General features: G+C 38.0%; 1 protein-coding gene across 7 annotated transcripts in view; it reads right to left on the reverse strand.

Annotated features, from left to right (window-relative positions):
* Positions 1-20,501, reverse strand: part of ZNF536 (zinc finger protein 536) — a 585,974-nt gene that overhangs the window by 190,074 nt on the left and 375,399 nt on the right. Inside the window, exon 7 of one of the 7 annotated variants that reach the window (XM_031954400.1) lies at positions 12,220-13,307. The exons of the other annotated variants lie outside the window; for them this stretch is intronic. Within the exon in view, the coding sequence (XP_031810260.1) occupies positions 13,300-13,307 (8 nt within the window). The 3' untranslated portion in view covers positions 12,220-13,299. Of the gene's footprint in view, positions 1-12,219; positions 13,308-20,501 lie in introns of those variants that run through there. 7 annotated transcript variants of the gene reach the window in all.

A 20,501-nucleotide genomic window follows, 5' to 3' on the forward strand; every position in this document is an offset into this window, starting at 1 on the left:
AGTATGATGTATTTGCAATTTGTTCTAAGGAATTACTACCTTGTGTCAAATAGCATTAAACTTCCAATTTTTGCAGGGAACTTAGTAAACTGATGCACATCTTCAGCATTTGCAGTCAGTCATCATCCTCCTTAATATAGGGAGTTCAGCACATCTCTACTCCTATTAGACATTGGTCTCAGTAAACCATCAACAATGAACCATTAAAAAAAAGCCCATCCAGATTTTTTATTAGCAATATTTATCACTTTCTCAAAATCAATTTTATATTTTAAATTAAAACAAATGACTATTCCTATCCCAATCAATATTTGCATCTTTGCCTTTTGAAAAAAATTAAAAGTTGAATGTAAAGAAATCCTCTCCTTTCCCTGCATCAATCCAATTTCAATATAATTCAATATTTAATAAATATAATCCTCTTTGTCTGTGCAGGAAAACATCATAAAAAATGCAAAAGGTTTCATGGTCTCCAAGAACTTGGGAGTAAGAAAGTGTTTCCTTATTTCCTCCATAAATACTGGAGTCCTCATCAACGAATGTTTTCCTTTCCCTCTTTCATATATTAGAAACAGTTTGTTCCTATTAGGCTAAAGAAAAGGGTTTATATATTTAATGATTCTAAAAACAAAATGCTACCTACCATCTCCAAAATTGCCATTTTATCTCTTTAGAATTCTTTAGCTTGACGTTTTTAAAAGGCCAAAAGAAGAAAAAACCTTATATAATACCTAATTTGTACATCTGTGGTTTTCCTCTGACTGGCAAAGGCACCATATGTTTTTAATTATCATAATAGCCTTAAAGAACCTGTTCAGTGGGAAACACATATGATCCTTTTATTACTGGTTTGTAATTTAAACAGTTTTAACAGAAAAGGTCTGGCTATAGGGGAGTGACAGGCTCAAAGGCCTAAAATCCCTGCTATTGACCTCTGAAAGCCCAAGTTCAGATCCCACCCACTGAGGCGGGGACCTTATTCTCCCTGACTTGACAGAGGTAATTGGTCACATGTGAAACAGCTCTTCAGGACCTTAAAAGACATAATTTCCAATCTCCAGTGACTCCGTGTTTTGGTCGGAGGCTGACACAGGGAGAATAAAGTTTATAAATATTATCATAGACTGATCCATGCAGTCTTCTTGGCTGGGGGTTGTGCATAGCTGAAGTTGCTAGGGGCCTGCTGAAAATCTGCGGCTGGAACTCTCTCCACTCAACAACACCTTGTTCCACTCAACACCTGCTTCTTGAGTTGAACCAAGAAGTTAAGTATATTCCTTACCTATTTTTGGTTTGTTATTGTTGTTATTGTTACTGCTCTTGTGCCTCTTGGGCTTGGAGAAAACTGAATGGCTCAGTTCCTTTATGACCTTGGATCATCTCATGGTACTTATTTTAATCAAGTGAACCAACTTGATTAAAGTGGTGCCATAGTCCTACTGGCAGCCCCCTCATCATGATTCGAACACACATATAAGGAGAAAGCAGATTTTATTGATACATCCCAAATTACAGATAATTCAGGAAGGGGGACGATAATTTCCTAAGGACAAGAATATTTCCTCTTGTTTTATAAGCTTGATCCTTTTCCTTGAGGAAGCTATTGCCTGGGAATGGTGTGATACTTCAGGTGAGAGGTTACATCTCTTAAATAATGGGTAGTCAAGATAGTGGAGAAACAACTTAACCTTGGCCACTCTTCAGTAACTTTTTTTGAATTGTTATAGGAGTAAATTCTGTGAGCACTGTCATATGGCAAGGCTTCCTAGGAGGCTTATTAGGGCTCAAAAAGCATGGTCACCTATGCCATGCAGTAAACTTAGACTAAGAGTGGCCAGCCTGACTAGAAATAAGAATCAAGATTCATAAATACCATCAACTACAAGAAATTCTACAGATGTCATTAGAGATTTCATTATTTATATGTCTCTACATGATTTCATTTTGTTTTTTAGGAAGGCAGGATGCTACTTTAAAACTTATCATCAAAAGAGTATTTTAAAACACCCCCTCTCTCATTTGTTTCCATGAACAACAGATTAAAAATCTGAAGAGTGATTTGATTACCCCTGCTCCAGAGAGAGACACTGGGGATAGTTTTGAAGTGGAATAGTTACTCTATTTTTTTCTGGATAAATTCTTGGCCTAAACAACGGAATTGGAAAATTCCGTTTAATCTCTCATATATGCATTGTTTAGTTCTCATTTTCATGGGCTCATAATTTTGTTCTTCAAATAAATAAGTCTAGCAGTATTTATTAAAGGTATCTTAGGCAAGTGACTTCTTTTTGCTGAGTCTCAGTTTCTCTATCTGCAAAGAGTTATATTAGATAATCTTTAAAATTCCTTCTAAGTCTGTGATTTCTAGAATTCAAATTATAAGAAAAATAGCTATTTTCAAATCATACACATAAGATATACTGCAACTTCTATAAATGTTTGGTTAATGGTAGTAAAACCTCTGCTTAAAACAATAGAATGCTACTTTCTTCTATTCTAAAGATTCATATTCCTGGTTTTAAATGTATCTCTAAATCCCTCAAAAGCTGTTCCAATATCCTTAAGATAAAATGAAGCTTGTCAATCAAGAAGAAAATTTGAAACAATCCTTGTTCACAAGGAGCTTATATTCTAATGGAATATAGTCTTAATTGACTGTTATTTTTTAAATGAGATGTGGATCACAAGATACTTTTTTAGTGAAGTAGTCAATGAAATTATGTTGAAATAAAATTAATAACAGGATGGGACATTCGTCCCATCCCCACACTTCCTCTTTTTCTCTCTTCAAGAGAATTTGCCAGAGAGGTCAAACCCAAAGAACCTAAGTGGCCATGACTACTGCTGAAAACCAGGGACTGAATGGCTTCCCTTCTCCAAGGGAAGTACCAGATGCTATTTGTAGGGTTGAGAGGTCACTGTTGACATCTCAAATGAGTGGGAGAAACCACATTTTAATCAGAGGGCATCCTTCATGTCCACCCAGACAAGACGATTGCACTGACCCGCCCATTAAGGAAACCAGACCCCATTTAATCACTGGGTGCTATAAGGGGCGACAGATGAGCAGAGCCCTCCCACCAATGGGGAAGACATATTACTTATGGAAAAGGGAAACCAGCTCCATCATCACTAGCTGCACACTGAGTATTTGTCCTTCTCCACCATGCCCTCCCCAAGAACACCCCTTACCCCCAGCTGTATGGATTAATTCGGGACTCTGTCTCCTCACTTCTGATGAGAGAAGGCTCACCCACTGTCAGGCTCACCCTCTCCCATAGAGATCCCAATTTCCAATCTTAGGGGATAATAATTCACATTCCTCCAAGCCCATCTGCACCCAGCAAAGGCAGAAGAGCGAATAAAGCATAAAACACAAAGTTCCCACAGACAACATCTGTCTTAGTGCAAACAATGGACCATTATCTTGTAAATAATTCTGATTAAGCTGCAGCATTTCCCCCCTGAAACAAATGGTAGAGGAGCAGAGGGGGAGGATGTTTCTATTGGAGACACCAGACCTTGGCTACTCCTGCTGGTGTTGATGCTTTAGTTTCATTCATCCTTACCCATCCCTCACTATTCTCCTGCCCCCAGTCCAGGATCACTTTGCTAACTGTAGTCACTCTGGTTCTCTTCACACACACAAACACACCCCACCCCACCAACACACATTCATTTTTACTAGGAGAGGACCAAATCAGATTAATAAATTCCCCATCCTCAGTCCTTAGGGAACCTTTCTCTGGCTATATTCTCTTTCATAACTTTATCCATTTTTCTTCAGTCTTCCTTTCTCTGGCTATATTCTCTCTCATAACTTTATCCATTTTTCTTCAGTCTTCCTCTGTGGTTCTCAGATAAATATTCTCCTTTAATATTCTTTTTTCTCTCTTCTTTTTCTTCTGTAATATCTTTTCTCATTCTTTTTTTCTTTTCCTTTCTCTCTCTTTCTCTCTAATTTCCTTTTCAACCCCCATACCCTCTTCCTCTCTTTTTTCAATTTCTTGACACTCAGTATCCCAACCTGGCTGCCCTTGAACAGTGAGACCATTCCCTGAGTTGAAGAAAACAGGGATCCTGTAGAGTCAAAAGTGGGATAAGATTGTCAGTTATCATGGAGTTCCCCAACACAAGGATTGTGCTATGGTGAATGCATTACATTGTGTCTGCCCACAGAGACTAGGCAATCTTGCCTCCCCATTACTTGTCTCAGCAGCTCTGTGGCAACCATGGTCTTACTGTCAGGTTGAATGTCAATTTGTTTCAAAGTAAAAAAAAATTGAGTTGGGGAGGGAATTTGAAGGTAAAACCCACAAGGGATGTAAAAATGAGCAGAATAAACTCTAGTGGGAATTTCCATTTCTACCATGAAAAGACCACTTGATAAGGAGACAGACCTAAGGATCTTTCAGCACCACTTATCCTGCCTGACACCTGCATCCCAATCAACAACTGTTTTAAAAAGGTAGGATACTATTTGTTTCATCACCCCCAAAGCCTTCCAAATAGACTTGCTGCACTTCAGGGCTCTTACTGTTTTTCTTCTTATCAAAAAAAAAAAAAAAAAAAAAAAAGGCTAAAAATAAGGTTTGCACATGTGCCCTTACCTTAAGCAAATCCAATATATGAAAAAAAAGAGAAGAAAACAAATAAGCAACACATGTCCAAAACAAAGAAATTAAGAAGAGTTCTTAAATTGGGTTTTATGGACTTTTTTATTTAATATTTTAATTTGTATTCCTATGTAATCAATTTGCTTTATAATATTATGTGCTTTATTTTATGCATTTAAAAACATTATTCAGAGACCAGATCCTTAGGCTTTTCCCTACACTACCAAAAGGTGACCACAGGAAAAAAAAAAAAACTTAAGAATGCCTAACTTAAGGGGTGATTATTCTCTTTATGTATATATGATAAAAAGATTCTTTACTTTGAAAAAATGATGTATCATGGAGTTCCTGTAGCATGCTCCCATCTTATACTGATATACAATTGACTATATAACAATATATATAATAGACTCTGATTTATAGTCCACTAGGGCTTCAGGATTACATCTCCTGTATCTGAAAAGGTACTAGAATATAAGATTCTTATTTAGTGTGCTGCCATGAATACCAAACCTTCAATAATGATATTGCTTTGGAAAAAATACAGAGGAAAACAGAAAAAAAAATGAGGAAAAAAGGAAAAGAAAGAAAAGAGAAAGAAAGAGGAGATGAAAGGAAAGAAGAAAAAAGAGGAAGAGTGTGGGGAAGGAGATGGATAAGGGGAGACATTTGAACCAAACTTTAACAATGATAACTTGATGCACAGTGTTTCCAATCATATTTCTTCATAACACTATTTGGATATAAAGGCATAAGATTATCAATGAATAATCTTTCAGTGACTGGTTCTTGTAGTGATTTCCATGAACCCTGTGTTCTTTAAGAGGAAATCATTAGACAGAGGAACAACTAAGAAACAGGCCAGTCAACTACTAAGTCTATTTTGAGAGAGCTGGAGAATCACATTTATAAAAGACATTATAAAAATTTTATACTATGTTGGTGAGGTCTTAGGAAGAATTGGGATGTCATACAATTAACTGTCTTATTCTAAAACAATGGCAAACATTTTTAGAATGATCAAAATGTAGATAATGCTCATCTTCTGATTTTATATTAATATTTATTTCACTCTCTCGTTTCTTGTTATCCCATTTTATAGCTGGAGCCACTGAGACAGCTGCACTTAGGAATATGACTACAGAAATACACATACACACACACAGATACACACATAAACTCACACCAGAAATAAATTCAGGGCCTTTAGGCACACACATCTTGAACTGGAAATCATGAGGAGAGACTGCTGGTTGGGGAGTAACTTCAGATGGTAGCGAATATGGCCTGGAAAAAAATTATGAGGATAGATGGAGGATAAAGAAAATAAAGGGCATAAATATTGAGAGAAAGAAAGATTTTAAAATGTTTTCATGTGGCTTGATATGGATTCATGAACTCTAAGATTACCCTGGATTTTTGTCACAATTCTTAAAGAAAGAAAAGTGAAAGCCTGAGAAGTAAAACATCTGACTGAGATCCCAAAAGGTGTTTGATGCCTGAAAAATGCTTGGGAATCTTTAGTGAACATGATCATTGTATTCTCTGCAAACCTGGGAATTTAGTAAATTTAACAGAGAAAACTATTTTCTAATTCAGGCTGTGAACATAACTGGTTAAAAAGGGAATAATTCAGTCAAATAATACATTTTTTCCTATATAATAACACAGGTTCATTGATTTTTTCCCTACTGATATGACAATTGACTGAATTGACTGATTGTTTTGACTTTAAAAGAATGCAAATATCGTTTGTTTTGTGGGGGAGGGAGAATGGTAGGAAATGGTTTATGAGCAAAAGAGGAATGTGGACATTCAGTAAGGAAAAAAAAAAGGATGAATAAAGTAAAAAAAATCTTATCTCTGTTCTTATAATGTTGACTTAGTTTTATTAATCATACAGCAAGTATTCAATTTTCACTGGACAAAAAATAATACTGTCCTAAACTAACTACCCTAAATCTAGCATCCTAAGAAAAATTAACTCTGATCCTATATTCTACAATCAGTGGGGGTGATTTCTTCATGGAGTCCCAAGAGTCTAGAGATTGAAAAGATCTTGAGATGCCATCTGATTTTTTTCCTCTACTTCCTAAACATCTGGGTCAGTTAATATATTTTTCAGTATTTACAATGAGTGATATTGGGATATATATCCTAGTGTTGGTGAAATAGTAATAGGAAGGAGATACTATATTGTAGAATGAGGAAAGAGTAAAACTATGACCAATGGATTGCCACTAAATAATTTTTTACTCTAATGGCTATACAAAGTGACCTAAAAGAATTAACCCACCTTCCAAAGTGACTATGATTGTTTAACAGAAGATAAATTCCTCAGGTGACCAGAAATACCTAATCCTATGAAGTTATTAGCCTCCAATTATCTACCTACCAATTCCACTATCTACTCAAAGTTATATCCCATACTGGCTGCCCCCTGATTTGAGGGTCAGCTTCTATTGTCAGCTTATTGCATGACCCAAAAACAAAAGAAAGGAAACAATAAAACCAACTAATTTTAATGTACAACTAAACCTAACATAAATAGGAGAGTAAATCTTTGGGGTGGGGAGGTTTGCTGGTGAGGAATTAAATAATGCATTCCAAAGCCAATGATAGATAATTTTGAGTATTAATCATGATTTTGGATTATCCACTCCATTGCATTTCTCCATTATTGTGGATAACCATGAGCAGACCCTAATCATTTGACAAAGACAGATGTAGAAAAATAAAATTCGATATCTACATAACTTAGGAATTGGGAGACACCATTAGGTGCATATATTCAGACAACTTCACAAATAATGTGAAAGCCAAATCATTCATTAATGTAGACATCTTTTGGATATGTGGATGAGCATTCTTTTTGGTGACGAAATAGCTGAATTTCCTACTTCCACCTCAAAAATGCATAGCATTTTTTCTATGCAACAGAGGCATGATTGCCAATGCACGGCTGCATATTTCAAGGTATAATTTAATCATTGGGGAATTTCCTTGAAAAGAAGTGACTATGCATGAGCAATAATCATTTCCCAAAGTTTGGTATCATCAGCATTTACTCTCCATCTTTTCCTCCTGAAACAACCTAAATTTCATCAAAGCAGAAATATTTCCCAACACAGTTAAATGAATAAATGGTTTGAAAGAAGCCTCTCTTACCATTAGCTCCAGAGTGCAATGCCCCACATTTCTTGACTTTTCTTATAAGCCACAGACACCTCCTCCCCGAGACTTCTCTCCGTTCTACAACATGGATCTTTTCTCCGCTTCGGTTGAGATCTCACTCAACCATGAGCAATGGAACAAGAAAATGTGGTGGTTCATCAAGGCTTAAACCAGGGGACAATCTCTGCTTGCAAACACTATAAAAGAGGCAGCCACGGTACCCAGGGTGGAGCTTCCATAGGGAAGGATTCTCTAGTGGGCACAATGGATGTTCATCTATAAAAGTAACATGGGTGGTCCGTTGCCATTTGATCAATGGAGGGCAGGGATGATGGGGAGTTGGGAGCAGGATAGGGAATGCAGACTAAAGGGGATAATTTTCCTTTTTCCATGCCATGTAACCAAAATGAAGTCAATTCCATTGAGAGTGAAAAAATGCCTCTTTTTCATATTGCAGACAGAAACCTTCCTAGGAAGCCCACCTGCTGAGAAGGGAATTGGTTTCCCAGGGTATGTGTATGTACGTAAGGAAGTCTAAGAAGTTAGGGAGCAGGGTGCAGAGGGAGGGAAAAGTGTGGAGAGAGGTGGTGATGGTTCCATAAAATTAGGAAGATGAGAATCCACTATAGTCTCATCTAAGTTTGAGAAGTTGCCTCCGGAGAATGACTCCATTGTATTTCCGCATTCTGAGCATTTCCTGAATTTCCTGGCTTGGAGATGTTATTAGAGGGATTGAAAAAGGGAGAGAGAATAGCTCAGACAACTCCTTATGGCTCTGGAGAGACTTTCTGTCTGTCAAAATGAATGGGTGGAAAAACGATTTTTTTCCTACTGGGTGTTTCCTTTAACTTATTTCACACAGAACATGATGGAGGTTGTCCTTCCCCTCGTAAGCAAGTAGCCCTCACTGGGACCTATCCTGGTCTCCTTCGAGTTATAGGCAAGTCTTGTAATGGCACCAAAGGTCAATGGGAGTGTGAAAATCTGCGCTTTGGGGCTGAGCTAAATGATCAGGAAAGTGTCCAAGCAGGAGCAGGGGAACATGAAAGCAATTTGTCAGGGCTTAAACCGGGCCTCTGGAGGGCCCAGTGAAAATGACTTCTGTTTCTTCTCCCCGATGCTTCCCGCCCCCCAGAAGTGGAGGAGGAAGCCATGCATGGCGCTGGGAGGGCCGTGGAGCCCCTCCCCTGTCATCCCTCCCCTCAGGATCACGGCAGCACCGTTCTGCTGGCAGGGAGAGGGACTGGGTGGCGTCTCCGAGGTGCACTTCTGCATTAAAACTGGGGCTTCTGAGCTCCTCAGCCTGGTGGAATCAGCGGAAGGTGTGTGGGTCTGCTGCACTGTCTGTCTGCTGTGGAAAGCCCTTCACAACTGGTCTCCTCCTCCCCATTCCCTCTTTTTCTGCTCATTCTCCTTCCCCTACTCTGTGACTCAGGGCTGCTAGTCTCCTTGTTGCTCCTGATATAAGATACTGCCTTTCCCGGGTCCTGGCTTTTCCCTTGCTTCTAACTCTCACACTATCCTTTCTCATCTCTACCTCCTGGCTTCCTTCAAGTCTCAGTTAAACTACCAGCTTCCACAAGAAGCTTTTCCAAGTCCATTTAATTGCTGTGTCTTCCTTTGTGATTATTTCCGATTTAGCACTCACTAGTTTATTATTGAAGATAAAAGATATGTATTTTGAAGAGGATAGCTGTTGGTGCCCTATTTGACTCGTCTTATAGAATTTAAATGCAATATACATATATATTTGTACTTATCCTTCGTTCTATTTATGTATCTATCCTATTAGGAACTCTCTCTCTCTCTCTCTCTCTCTCTTTCTCTCTTTCCGTCCCTTCCCCTCTCTATTTTTCTCGCTCCCTTTTATTCTCTCCCTCCCTCCTTCCTTCTCTCTCACTTTCTCTCCCCCCTTTTTCCTCCCCCTTCCCTAATGTTTTTTCTCTCTCTCTGTCCCTGTTTATCTCTCTGTTTCTCCCTCTCTCCCTTCCTCTTTCTTTTTCTCCCTCTCCCTCTTCTCCCTTTCCCTTCCTCCATCTCTCTCTGTCTCTGTCTGCCTGTCTCTGTGTCTCTCTCTCTGTCTGTATCTGTCTGCCTGTCCCTCTCTCTGTTCCCCCCCCCCATCAGCTTACCTATCTATCTCTTGTTTGGACATAACTACATTTTGTCTTCCCTATTAAACTGTGAGCTCCTTGAAAGCAGGGTCTGTCTTTTGTCTTTGTGTTCTTTGTGCTTAGCAGCATGCCTGGCACATTGTTGATACTTAATAAATGCTTATTGTCTTAACTTGACTGTATCGGTGATTTTCAACATAAGAAGAAAGCAAAGAATTAAAAAACTTCACCTGGATACTCTTCCTAATCAGCACCTTTCCTCTCTTTTCTCATGTGTATATAATCACCCGAGTGTTTGTAAATATAAATGAGAACCAGTGTCTCCCGTGAGGAGAAGTCCTTGGAGAACTAGAATGGAGTCCTCAGGTAAGTGCTGACACAGCTCACCCCCACCCCAGTGAAGCCAGTGCAATTTTCTAATTGAGATTTGGGATATAATATTATGAACCTGGGTCATGCTGTTAAGATGGCTATGACTTTATCCTTCATGGAAACGTTTAGCTCATTCACACTTTCCACAGCATGCTGAAGGGGGTATTTTCTTCTCCTGATACTTAGGCTTGCATAACATGCTTTTTTATCTCAGATTTAAAAATACATACTTTGAAGAAAATGGCTGCTGGTGCCCAATATGGCTCAATTCTTGTAAAATTTATCCCTAATCAGGGGATGGAAGGTGGGAAAGGGATCATGCAATCCAATATTTATGTCTTTGAGGTCTGGATCAGTGTAACAGTTTTATCTTAAGTACCATGGGGGATTTTTCAACTAGTCAACAGCAATGTAATTGTTCCATGCCTGAACTACAGCTTTTTCCCAGTGTGACACAGAACACTGAAATGTCAGGCCCTGACTCATGGAGTTTAGGTGGAATTAATAAAAAGTACTGACAGGTTATTCAAACTGACAATTTTAATAGAAATTTGTCACTGGGAAATAGATTCCACTATGTTTCTGTTCCCCTTCTGTACTCTGCAAACTATGTAGTAGGTATTTAGGGGCACAGGAAGGAGTAGCCTCAATACTTAAAATCTCCACAGTACAAGTATGGGTACTTTCTCTCAGAAGCAGCTCTTGTCTGGCAAGAGGTAGATTCTGAAATAAAGGCCAAGAGAGAGAAAGAACAGGAATCCCCTACTGTTTTCTCCAAGTTAAGAAGCAAGAGAAATGCAATTAAGATAGTTGATCCTGTAATATGGCTCATAGTAAAAATTATCTCCCCAAATTTTTAGGGTGATAGGCCAAATCTCATTTTCACTAATATGGGCACAATATGATTCCTAAGCCCCCGTTCATTGGGTTTAACAATCTTGTCATGCCAAATTTTAAGATCATAAGAACTTCCTCCCCTCCCCCCCCCACGATTTTTGTTGTACAAATACCTTTGCCCAAAGATGTAACTCTGGTGGGCCAAACAGAGCTGTGATTCGGGGCACTCAGAGGGTATACTCACAGTACTCACAACCATTCAGCAATATAAATAACTGATCTGCAGATCTGAGTTAGCAAAAATAATTAATTTAAATAAGAAACTACCAGATGGTACCCTTCCTATAACCAGTGGTCAAATCCCAAGTGAACTCCTAGTCATTCATTTCCTGAAAGCCTTGTGGGGGGCAAACAGCAGTCTTAGGGGTATCCTGGGGTCCTTGTCCAATGGAAGCTGGTGATTCTGCATCCATAACTCCCTCCCAACAGTCTTATGTAACAGGATCTTTCCCCTCCCCTGTAATAAATTTGAAGTAAAAGTTGGTTCTAGTGTGTGATTTTTTTTTCTGCTTGTCCTGCCCCCTAGGAGCCAAAATTGCTACTTATGGTTCTGTCTTTTTAAAGGCAACTTCTAGTAGGAATGTTGGGAAGGTCCTGCTTTCTCGGTGCCTACGTGCACCATATTTTCCAGTGTAGGTTTTTCACATGAGCCTGTATGGTAAAGATGGCTCATGTTACATCCCTGAAAGGCACAGAGAGAAAGTTGAACCCACACATTCATATGTACACATGCACACATGCATACATGCACTCATATACATGTACTCATACACACACTCCCACTGAGTACTATACAAAATCCTCTCAAATCAGAACACTCCATAGTCACATTTTCACGAGCAGTTAGCTATAGGGATGTGTCTATAGAAAAATGGAAAAATGCAACCAGTTGCATCATAGGTTTCTTGGTTTGGGGACTATTATAAAAAATCATTGGCCAAAGGTCCTTTCGAGGCTTCCAACAGAAGGATTTCAGGAAAGACGAAGGGGGGCAGGGAGGGAGGGTCGGTTGTGAAATGGATTAACATAATGACTCCAAACTACACTAATGTTTCACAGCTTTTTTTATTAGCAATACCAAGATAAGTTATTGAAGCAGTTTTTGTATTGTTTTACATTCCATTCATAGGTGACCTAACTTGTAACTCCACGTACAGCACATTTAAAGATATATTTTGACACTTATTCAGAAAGCTACAATTATTATAACTTACATGCCTTCATTACCAGGAAAACCTTAATATATTTTCTAATTACTTCAACAATACTCTATTCCAAAGCACACGATAACCCAGTACAAGTTTACACAGTTCGCTTCAATCACCATTTTTTAAAATTGTGGATGTCAAGGTGCTGTTCACTGAATTCTACTGTCATCTCCTCCTGGTTCATATTAGGACCTGACACAATATTAAACTAGTAATATTACTGCTTAAAGAATATGAAGAAAGATAAAGACTGCACTTTTCTGTATTCTTCTAAAGAGTTACAAAATACAGGACAATTAGACACTCAAGCAGCAGCAGCAAAAAAAAAAAAAAAAAAAAAAAAAAAAAAAAAAAAAAAAATCTTGGGGCCAAATCTTTAGAGGCCTGTGGTGAATATACAAGCAACACCCACATACACGCGCACATGAGCACACCTGTTGTGCACATATTTTGTTAAGTGCATGACTGAGGCAACACAATGCCATTTGGAGTGTGTGTATGTGTGTGTTTGTGTTTATGCACATGTGTGTATTTAATCCAATGCCAGGTTTTCCCACAGGTGAACGGACATGTAAATGGCAAGGGGGGAGGGTGCTCCATTTCACAAGCATTTGTCCCTGGGGACCTAAATTTTACTGAGAATTTTCCCTCAAATTTGAGTGACTAAGCTTTCAAAATCCATGACTAATAGATGAACATATGGGCCAGTATTTTTAGCCATCCGTGGTTATTTGTTATAGATATTGTAGGTTGGTGTGCCTTGTGTATACACATACCTGTGCCAATAGTCATTATTTATTAAACACACATATGTGTATACATTCTTCTCTTGGCTTTACATAATTAACAAGCTGCAGGTATCATCGAGGAGAATGGGAGGGCAATAGCAACTCCAGATATACCGAATAGAACTGGGGGTCACTTACCTGCAAGAAAATGGGCAGATTTATTAAACAATCCTGAAATAATTCCTGACTAGATACATTTGAGAGCTAGGCTAACGTCACAATTTCTAATTGTTTAATGTAAGAGATGATAAAGCAATATTTAAATTTGGTCCTTCAATATCTGGCTAAAGCAAGAATGGGCTGAATTATTAGAGCAGGTTGGCAATTAGATATAGAGGTACTTGTCTATCAGATCCAAGTAATAACAGATAATTACTGTTTTTATGAAACCTGGGCTTCACAAATAGTGTCTGGGCGAAAAAAATAGTATCTTTCAGCAGCTAAGACTCAGCATTTATCTAGAGGGCTCTCGATTCAAATCATCATTTGTAATTGGCAAAGACTAGAAAAACAAAAAATAGCCAGTTACAGAAAGAAAGGACAAGCAACCCTATCAGAGAGCTAAGGAAATCTCTTTTCTGATGGGTGTAGGAAAGCTGGCTTAGGCTGAGAATCAGCATTCCCTCATGGAGTAAGATGCTGGCTCTAACAACACCTGCCCTCCTCCTCTTCAAAGCATGATGTTTAAAAACTGAAAGTGCTTGGGCACTGACTAGTGCTCCCTCCTCTGCCATAACCTTGATTGATTACTAGGTGGAAGGTGTGATGGAATCCAAGGACTCAGTTCCCCGAATTAAAGCTATATAGACTTTGCTCCAGCTTAGGAAGCTCTGCAGATTCAGATAGTAGCTTTTTGAGCCAAAAATATGCAGCAAAAAGAAAGGAACATAAACACGGCTAAATGTCACCAGTGTTTGCAGACTTACAGCCACCATCCATTTGTTTGTTCTGAAATGACTGGTGGACCATTTGGCAAACACAATGAGATTCACACAACAGTCCTGTTATCCTGTGGTGCAAACGACATCACACCAGTGGCATTCCCTTTTAATTAAAAAACAATAATAATAATAATCAAGGAGGAGAAGGAGGAAAAAAATGCCATAGGAGTTTGTTTTAATGTCACTACACAAATGATACTGCCTCCACCTCAATGGGGGTAAAAAATAAAGGAGGGGGGAAGGAAATGAAAACTTGCCCAAAAGTGAGCATTTTGATTGAGCATCAAGTCAAAGGAAAGTCATCTTTGTTGATCCCCATGGGAATAAAAAAGGCAAAGAAGGTGCAGCCTTTGGCAATGTTGCTGGCTAAAGAGGGAAGGGTCAGCTGATACCATCAAATCAACTGTAACACAAGACTTATGGGAAAGAGTCCATGGAAGCAAACTTCCAAACAATCAGCAGCTGCTTAAGATTGAGGCAGAATCCATTTGTAGCTAATTCAGGGCCAATGACCTGACCATGTGGACTTGAAACTGACAGCTACTATTGGAATTAATGGTCAAATTGTAAAATCCAAATTTCATTATCGATATCGTTTCAAAAGCAATTCCTCATACTAAGTTTTGGTTTTGACACAGCCATGGTCTCATTTAATTAAGGGAATGAGTCAAGATATTAATATTATTATTTTTCATTTGATCTGTGATTTCATTGGCATGAGAAACATCTAGTAAGGAAACATCTTTTACTATTATACCATTACTCTGCATCTCATAGGCTTAGAGAGTTCTCTGGACACATTAAATGACTTATCCAGGGTTATACAGCTCTGTGTGTGTCAGAGGCAAGACCTGAATTGAGTTCAGGCTTTCCTGACTCCAAGGTTCACTCTTCAATATGAAAGGCCAGTGTCCTATATAGAACACTTTTAATATCTCCCAAAGTCGTGATTTAGGTAAAATCTTTTTATTTGTTTGAGTTTGCTTGGGACATCTCAGATAATTGATTTTGATTTGTATCTTCTCCTTACAACCAATGTTTGCTTTAGAATAGCCTATGCTTACTGTACTATCCTTGAATCCAGAATCATTTCTATGGATAATGGTAATCCTTACTCCAAAGACAACAAAAGCATCTTATACTCACTTAGCCTTTTATCATTATTTGAAGGGCTTTCACTTATGATAGCTGGATATCTGCTAATAGCTTCTAATTTACTATAAGAAATTTACCATTTTCTGGTTAAAAACTACATTGGAAACTTTCTGCTATATATAACTATCACCCTCCTACCTCCACTGATATCATGTAATAATAACAATTTGATATGATCATATTCTAATCAAGAGGACCATTTTAAAGCTAACTTTTTTAGACCAAGAACAGACCATCAACAACATGGCCTAATGGACTCTAGGGTTGAAAAGTTTGGAAAACCTTTAATCTTCTCTTAATCCCACATCAGATTCACATTTTATATAGTTATAGTGATTTGCCTATAGAAATGAAAAGATTCCATTACTATTAGGAGATATATAGACCATCTGACATGATTTACCTTGTGCTAGTCTTCCACTTAAGAATGTATTTCTAAGTTGAGGAGATGGCATCTTTTTGAAATTTAGTGGAAACTCAAGAGGTCTCAAATAATGCAATGACAATCAATATGCAAACTAATTCTTTAAGTGCTTTAACATCTCTGTTTTACTTTTTATTCTCACAATATTCTTTTGAGAACAGGCAAGATATTATTAGTAGAAATTAGTAGAAATGAAGAAGCTGGGGTTTACGGACTTTAAGTCACCCACTCTAGGTCACTTATCAAATTAGAGATAGAACTTTCAGAATTTAGGCCTCCCCCCTCTGACTACTAATTTAATGATCTTTTTGCAGTAACATGATGCCTTTTGGTTGTAGTATAAGTAATATATAAAAGCTTATATTTCTTGACACTAAAGATTTGTGAACTCTAATTAGGTCATTGAGAGTTCCTGTAGAATAGTTTCCCTAAAGTCATTTGGTGACCCCACAAGATGCAGATGTCTCTCTACCCTACCTGTAAGTAGAAGGGAGATCCAGATAAATTTTCTAGATTTCTTCTTTCTATTATCTCGTCTACTATTTTTCCTTCTTTTACTTGAGTTTATTCCCCCACTCTAGTAAGCAGAAACTTCACTGCCTCAATCACTACCTAGTTTTGGTCTCTTTTGTTGTTGCTCTTAAGTAAGCCCTTGCTAGGGTCCTATGTTCATTCTTTCCCTGAAGGCAGCTGCAGACATATGTGTTGCACTATACTTTTTAGTCAATGGTACCTAAAGTGGGGACTTTCACACACCCTCAAATCCTTATCATATGGCATTTAATCACCTTCAACCAATTATTTCCTCCAATTCAGAATTCCCGTTAGGAAGAAAATACTCCTTTTTATTGTTTTTCAGATATATGTTGGACTTTGTGATAGACACAATATGTGTGTGTGTATATATATATATATATATATATATATATATATATATACATATATATATAAAATACACCAACATATATGTATAGATACATATGTATGCACACATGTATGAATATCTACATGTATATATGTATTATCTCTGTCCTTACAGATAAAGCTATAATTGTATCTATGTATATTAACCTATGACAACTTGATTTCCTGGGAAAAGGTAGAAGGAAAGGTGAGCAGCTTTCTTAAATCTGGTTTTATAATGGAGTTTCTAAGGGCCAAGAAGAAATGTGATTGTCAATCTGTTGTCTACTCAACATGCCCTAAAGGGTTTTCCATCAACCCCACCTGTTAGATTTGCTGGAAAAACCTAAGTCACATTAGGACAAAAGTTAAGTCCAATATCAGGGAAGGAAAGAGAGATAACTGTAAAAATCTTAAGCCTTAAGCAACCAATTCAGCTGCATTTACATCCCCAGTGTCTAGCAGTCACTTCTCATACCAGCCTTTGAAGAGTCTAGCTATATTTGAGCTTACAGCTTGAAACATTTCTCTTCTGCTCGGTAGCCTAGCATCTCCAGTGAAGGCTCTTGGTGTCAGAGAAGTGTATCAGAGAATTGTGGTATCTTAGGAGTCTGTGAAAAGATTCTTAAAGCATCTCTTCCTACCTTTTCTAAACAGATTGCTCTCCAACATTGGAATAACTTGTTTTCCAACTTCTATTTGATATCCAGTATTGAAAAACGTACAGCCTCTGAGTCACTTCATTTTACTTTGGGGCATTTCTAATAGAGATAAAGTCTTTTCTTACTTGGAGCCAGAATCTACCTCTGTAACTTCAGACCGATGCTCTGACAACCTTGCAAAACAAATCTAGTAACTGTGTTCCCCATGATAGCCCTCCAGATCCTTGAAGAAAACAAAATTGTGTTCTCTTTAACACTAAAGGCTAAAAAGCCCATGTTCCTTTAAAGAATGTTCATGGTTTCCAGTCAAACCTTTCTTTGGAAAGCTGCATGGCTTGTCAATATTATTCCTGACTGTGGTATCCAGAACCTCACAAAGTGTTCCAAATGTGTTCTGAATGGGACAGAGAATAATAGGATTCCTTCATCATTGACACTAGGGCATCTCTCTGTGCAGCCTAACTGTTTCAGTATTTTTAAATTGCCATGTCATATTGTTCACTTGTGTAGTACTTGAAGCCCACTGACCTCCCAGTTCTTTTTATATGAACTATTTTCTTATTCTATCTCTCCTGTGTTTATAGATGTATACATGATGTAGCACTTGATAACGTCCATTCAACATAATATCATATATAGCTCCTCATTCTGGAGAGGAAACTTTTTTGCACCCCCTTTTTGCAATCTAACACATTTCCCTCCTAGATCCATTTCATTCCTACATTTAACAAACATGTACATCTATGCCTTCCTCTGAGTCACTGATGAACAATATTGAGCAGCACAGGGCCAAATTCTACCAATTTGGAAACTTAAGTTCTCTTTCTATCTCTTGCTTGATATAAATGCCCCTCTGGCCAAGTCACTGTTCCACTGTGTAAATACTTCTCCTGCTCTATCAAGAGACTGTAGGGTTTCTGCCTTGTTCCAAATGTTAAGTAAAGGTCAAACATACCCTCACAGAAAATTTCAAGGGCAAATCCAAATATTTTGCTGATACTGGAGTTCTCTTGTGGAGATCACTATTCTAAGCCAATAGGCCATCTGCTGAAACTTGGAAATTTCTTCATTAAGCTGATATTTTGTGGTGGTGGTGGAATATGGCAAGATGGGATTTAACCAGGAAGGGGATTTGACCCACACTAAACAAACTTGTGTCATGCAGTTTCATCGATAATGGCTCTTCACATAGGGTGCTATTTGTCCCTCAAACCCTTGAAACATATCATTCAGGCTAATCTGACATTGCAATGTCTTAGGGGGCAAGATAATATATTGGAATTATTTCTTAGAAATCAAAATTCATATATTGCAAGTAATTTAGGGTTCAAGCTTGTATTATATAAATGCCATAAAAAAATCTTCACCCTCTACTAACATAATAAAAGTATCAATTTTATTTCTCATTTGTTCTACCTTTTTTTTTCTTTTAAAAGTTTTATTTAAAATGAATGCTAAAAATTGTCTTGACGTGTAGCTGGGGGAAAAAGTAAAATACTATTAAAAATTTTAATTATTTGCTCTGCACCTCTTAGTTGATCGATGTTAACTAGCTTTTTCCACCAATGAAGATTAGCAATTTGTCTATAATTTATAGTCTTGGAGAGTTGAATGGGACATTAGATTAAATGACTTGTCCATAATCACCCAGGTAGTATGTATTAGGTTTTTTCTGACTCCAAGATTAGCTATTTATGTACTATCCTATGCTCCCACCCCCTTCCTCTTAGTGTTTGGGGGGTAGGGGATGGAGAGAAAAATAGGCTATTCCACAATTCAGGTATATAATGAGCACTGCCTCCCAGGTCCAATATTTGGAAGATATTAGGTAATGTTCAAAGTTAGACATGAAGCAGCAGGGAATAGGCCTCAGAATTTAAATTCATGTTCCACCTTTTCATATGTCAATGGAGTGACCCCAGGTAAGTCACTTAATCTCTTAGTGACACCAGGTAATTCTCTAAGACCAATCACAGAGTAGCTATGTCTGTTTTATTTGAGGGAGTTAATGTCTGCATCAATGAAATAATAGATCTAGTAAAAAAAAAAATAAAAGACTTCAAGCATAAGAAAGAAATTCAGCTTAAAATGTAAAAAATGGCCTGAAACATGGGTACTATTTAAGAGATTAGAGGTTCTCTGGATAACATGAAGCTCTGTCCACTGGCAAATGTGAGGTGATTTGATGAACTTTTTGGTGAGCTGACTCTTATCCATTAGGGTAGCTATGCAGACGCTTCTACCATATGCTTCTATGAGTCAAAGAAAAAAACAAAAAAAACCAAAAGCTCTCTTTAGGAAAAAATGGAAAACAACACAACAGTGCTATGAACGTGGTTGTATAATGCTACTGATGTGTGGGGGGGATTTTAGGGCCTAAATGCCATCTTTTCTTGCTTTCTTTTTTTCTCCGAAATTCAATCATAGCTTCAATTCCCTATTGCAATTTGAGTGCAAGAGATACCATATGAGACTTTCACCTGCGATTTGAATTAAGTTGGATTTAGACAGACATAAGATGAGGGTCAGGAAGAGAGGTAGAGGGGAATGATCACCCAAAGACCCTTAATTATAGTGTTAACTACATTTAGAATGTTGAGGAGCAGTGCCTGCATGTATTCCAGCTTCCTGAAACTATCAAATGTGTTCTGTGCTAAGTCTGGCCAGAAAAGCAAGCTAGAGTCTGAGTAAATAAACTGCTTGGTTTTTGCTTGTTTGTTTGGTTTTGTATAGTTTTTAGCTCTTCCTCCCAGGTAACCATTGGTGCCCTGTACTTACAACTTGTTAATGAATAGGGATAGAGACAATTTTGTTTTTTTCCAATAGATTTTTGTAAAACAGTCTGGAGGACCAATGAGGAGACCACAGTATGAGGATAGGAAGACAAACCAAACTGGAAGCAAGTCTCTAGCCTAGACATCCCATCCAACAGAGATCGAGAAAGACTATTTTGAGGTGACCTCAAGAACATGGGCAGGAAAAAATGGACCCAGTCCCCATAACGGGGGAAACGGAGTACCAGGGAGATATTATAATAAAGTTTGCAAGTTTAGCATCATCAATCTCTTCTTGGTGGAGGGGGGTGGGTATACATCATGGCTGCTGTACCACAATGGCTGAGGGCTTGATTAAGAACTGTTTTTGTACATACCAATGGAAATGTCAGCTGGGAGTCGTGAGCTGCTATTTTGGGAGGGGAGCGGGGAGAACTCGCATTGCAGCTTCAGTGGAAATAGCTTACAAAATG

This window comes from Sarcophilus harrisii, chromosome 2 (assembly GCF_902635505.1).
Source record: "Sarcophilus harrisii chromosome 2, mSarHar1.11, whole genome shotgun sequence".
Classification (NCBI taxonomy): Eukaryota; Metazoa; Chordata; class Mammalia; order Dasyuromorphia; family Dasyuridae; genus Sarcophilus; species Sarcophilus harrisii.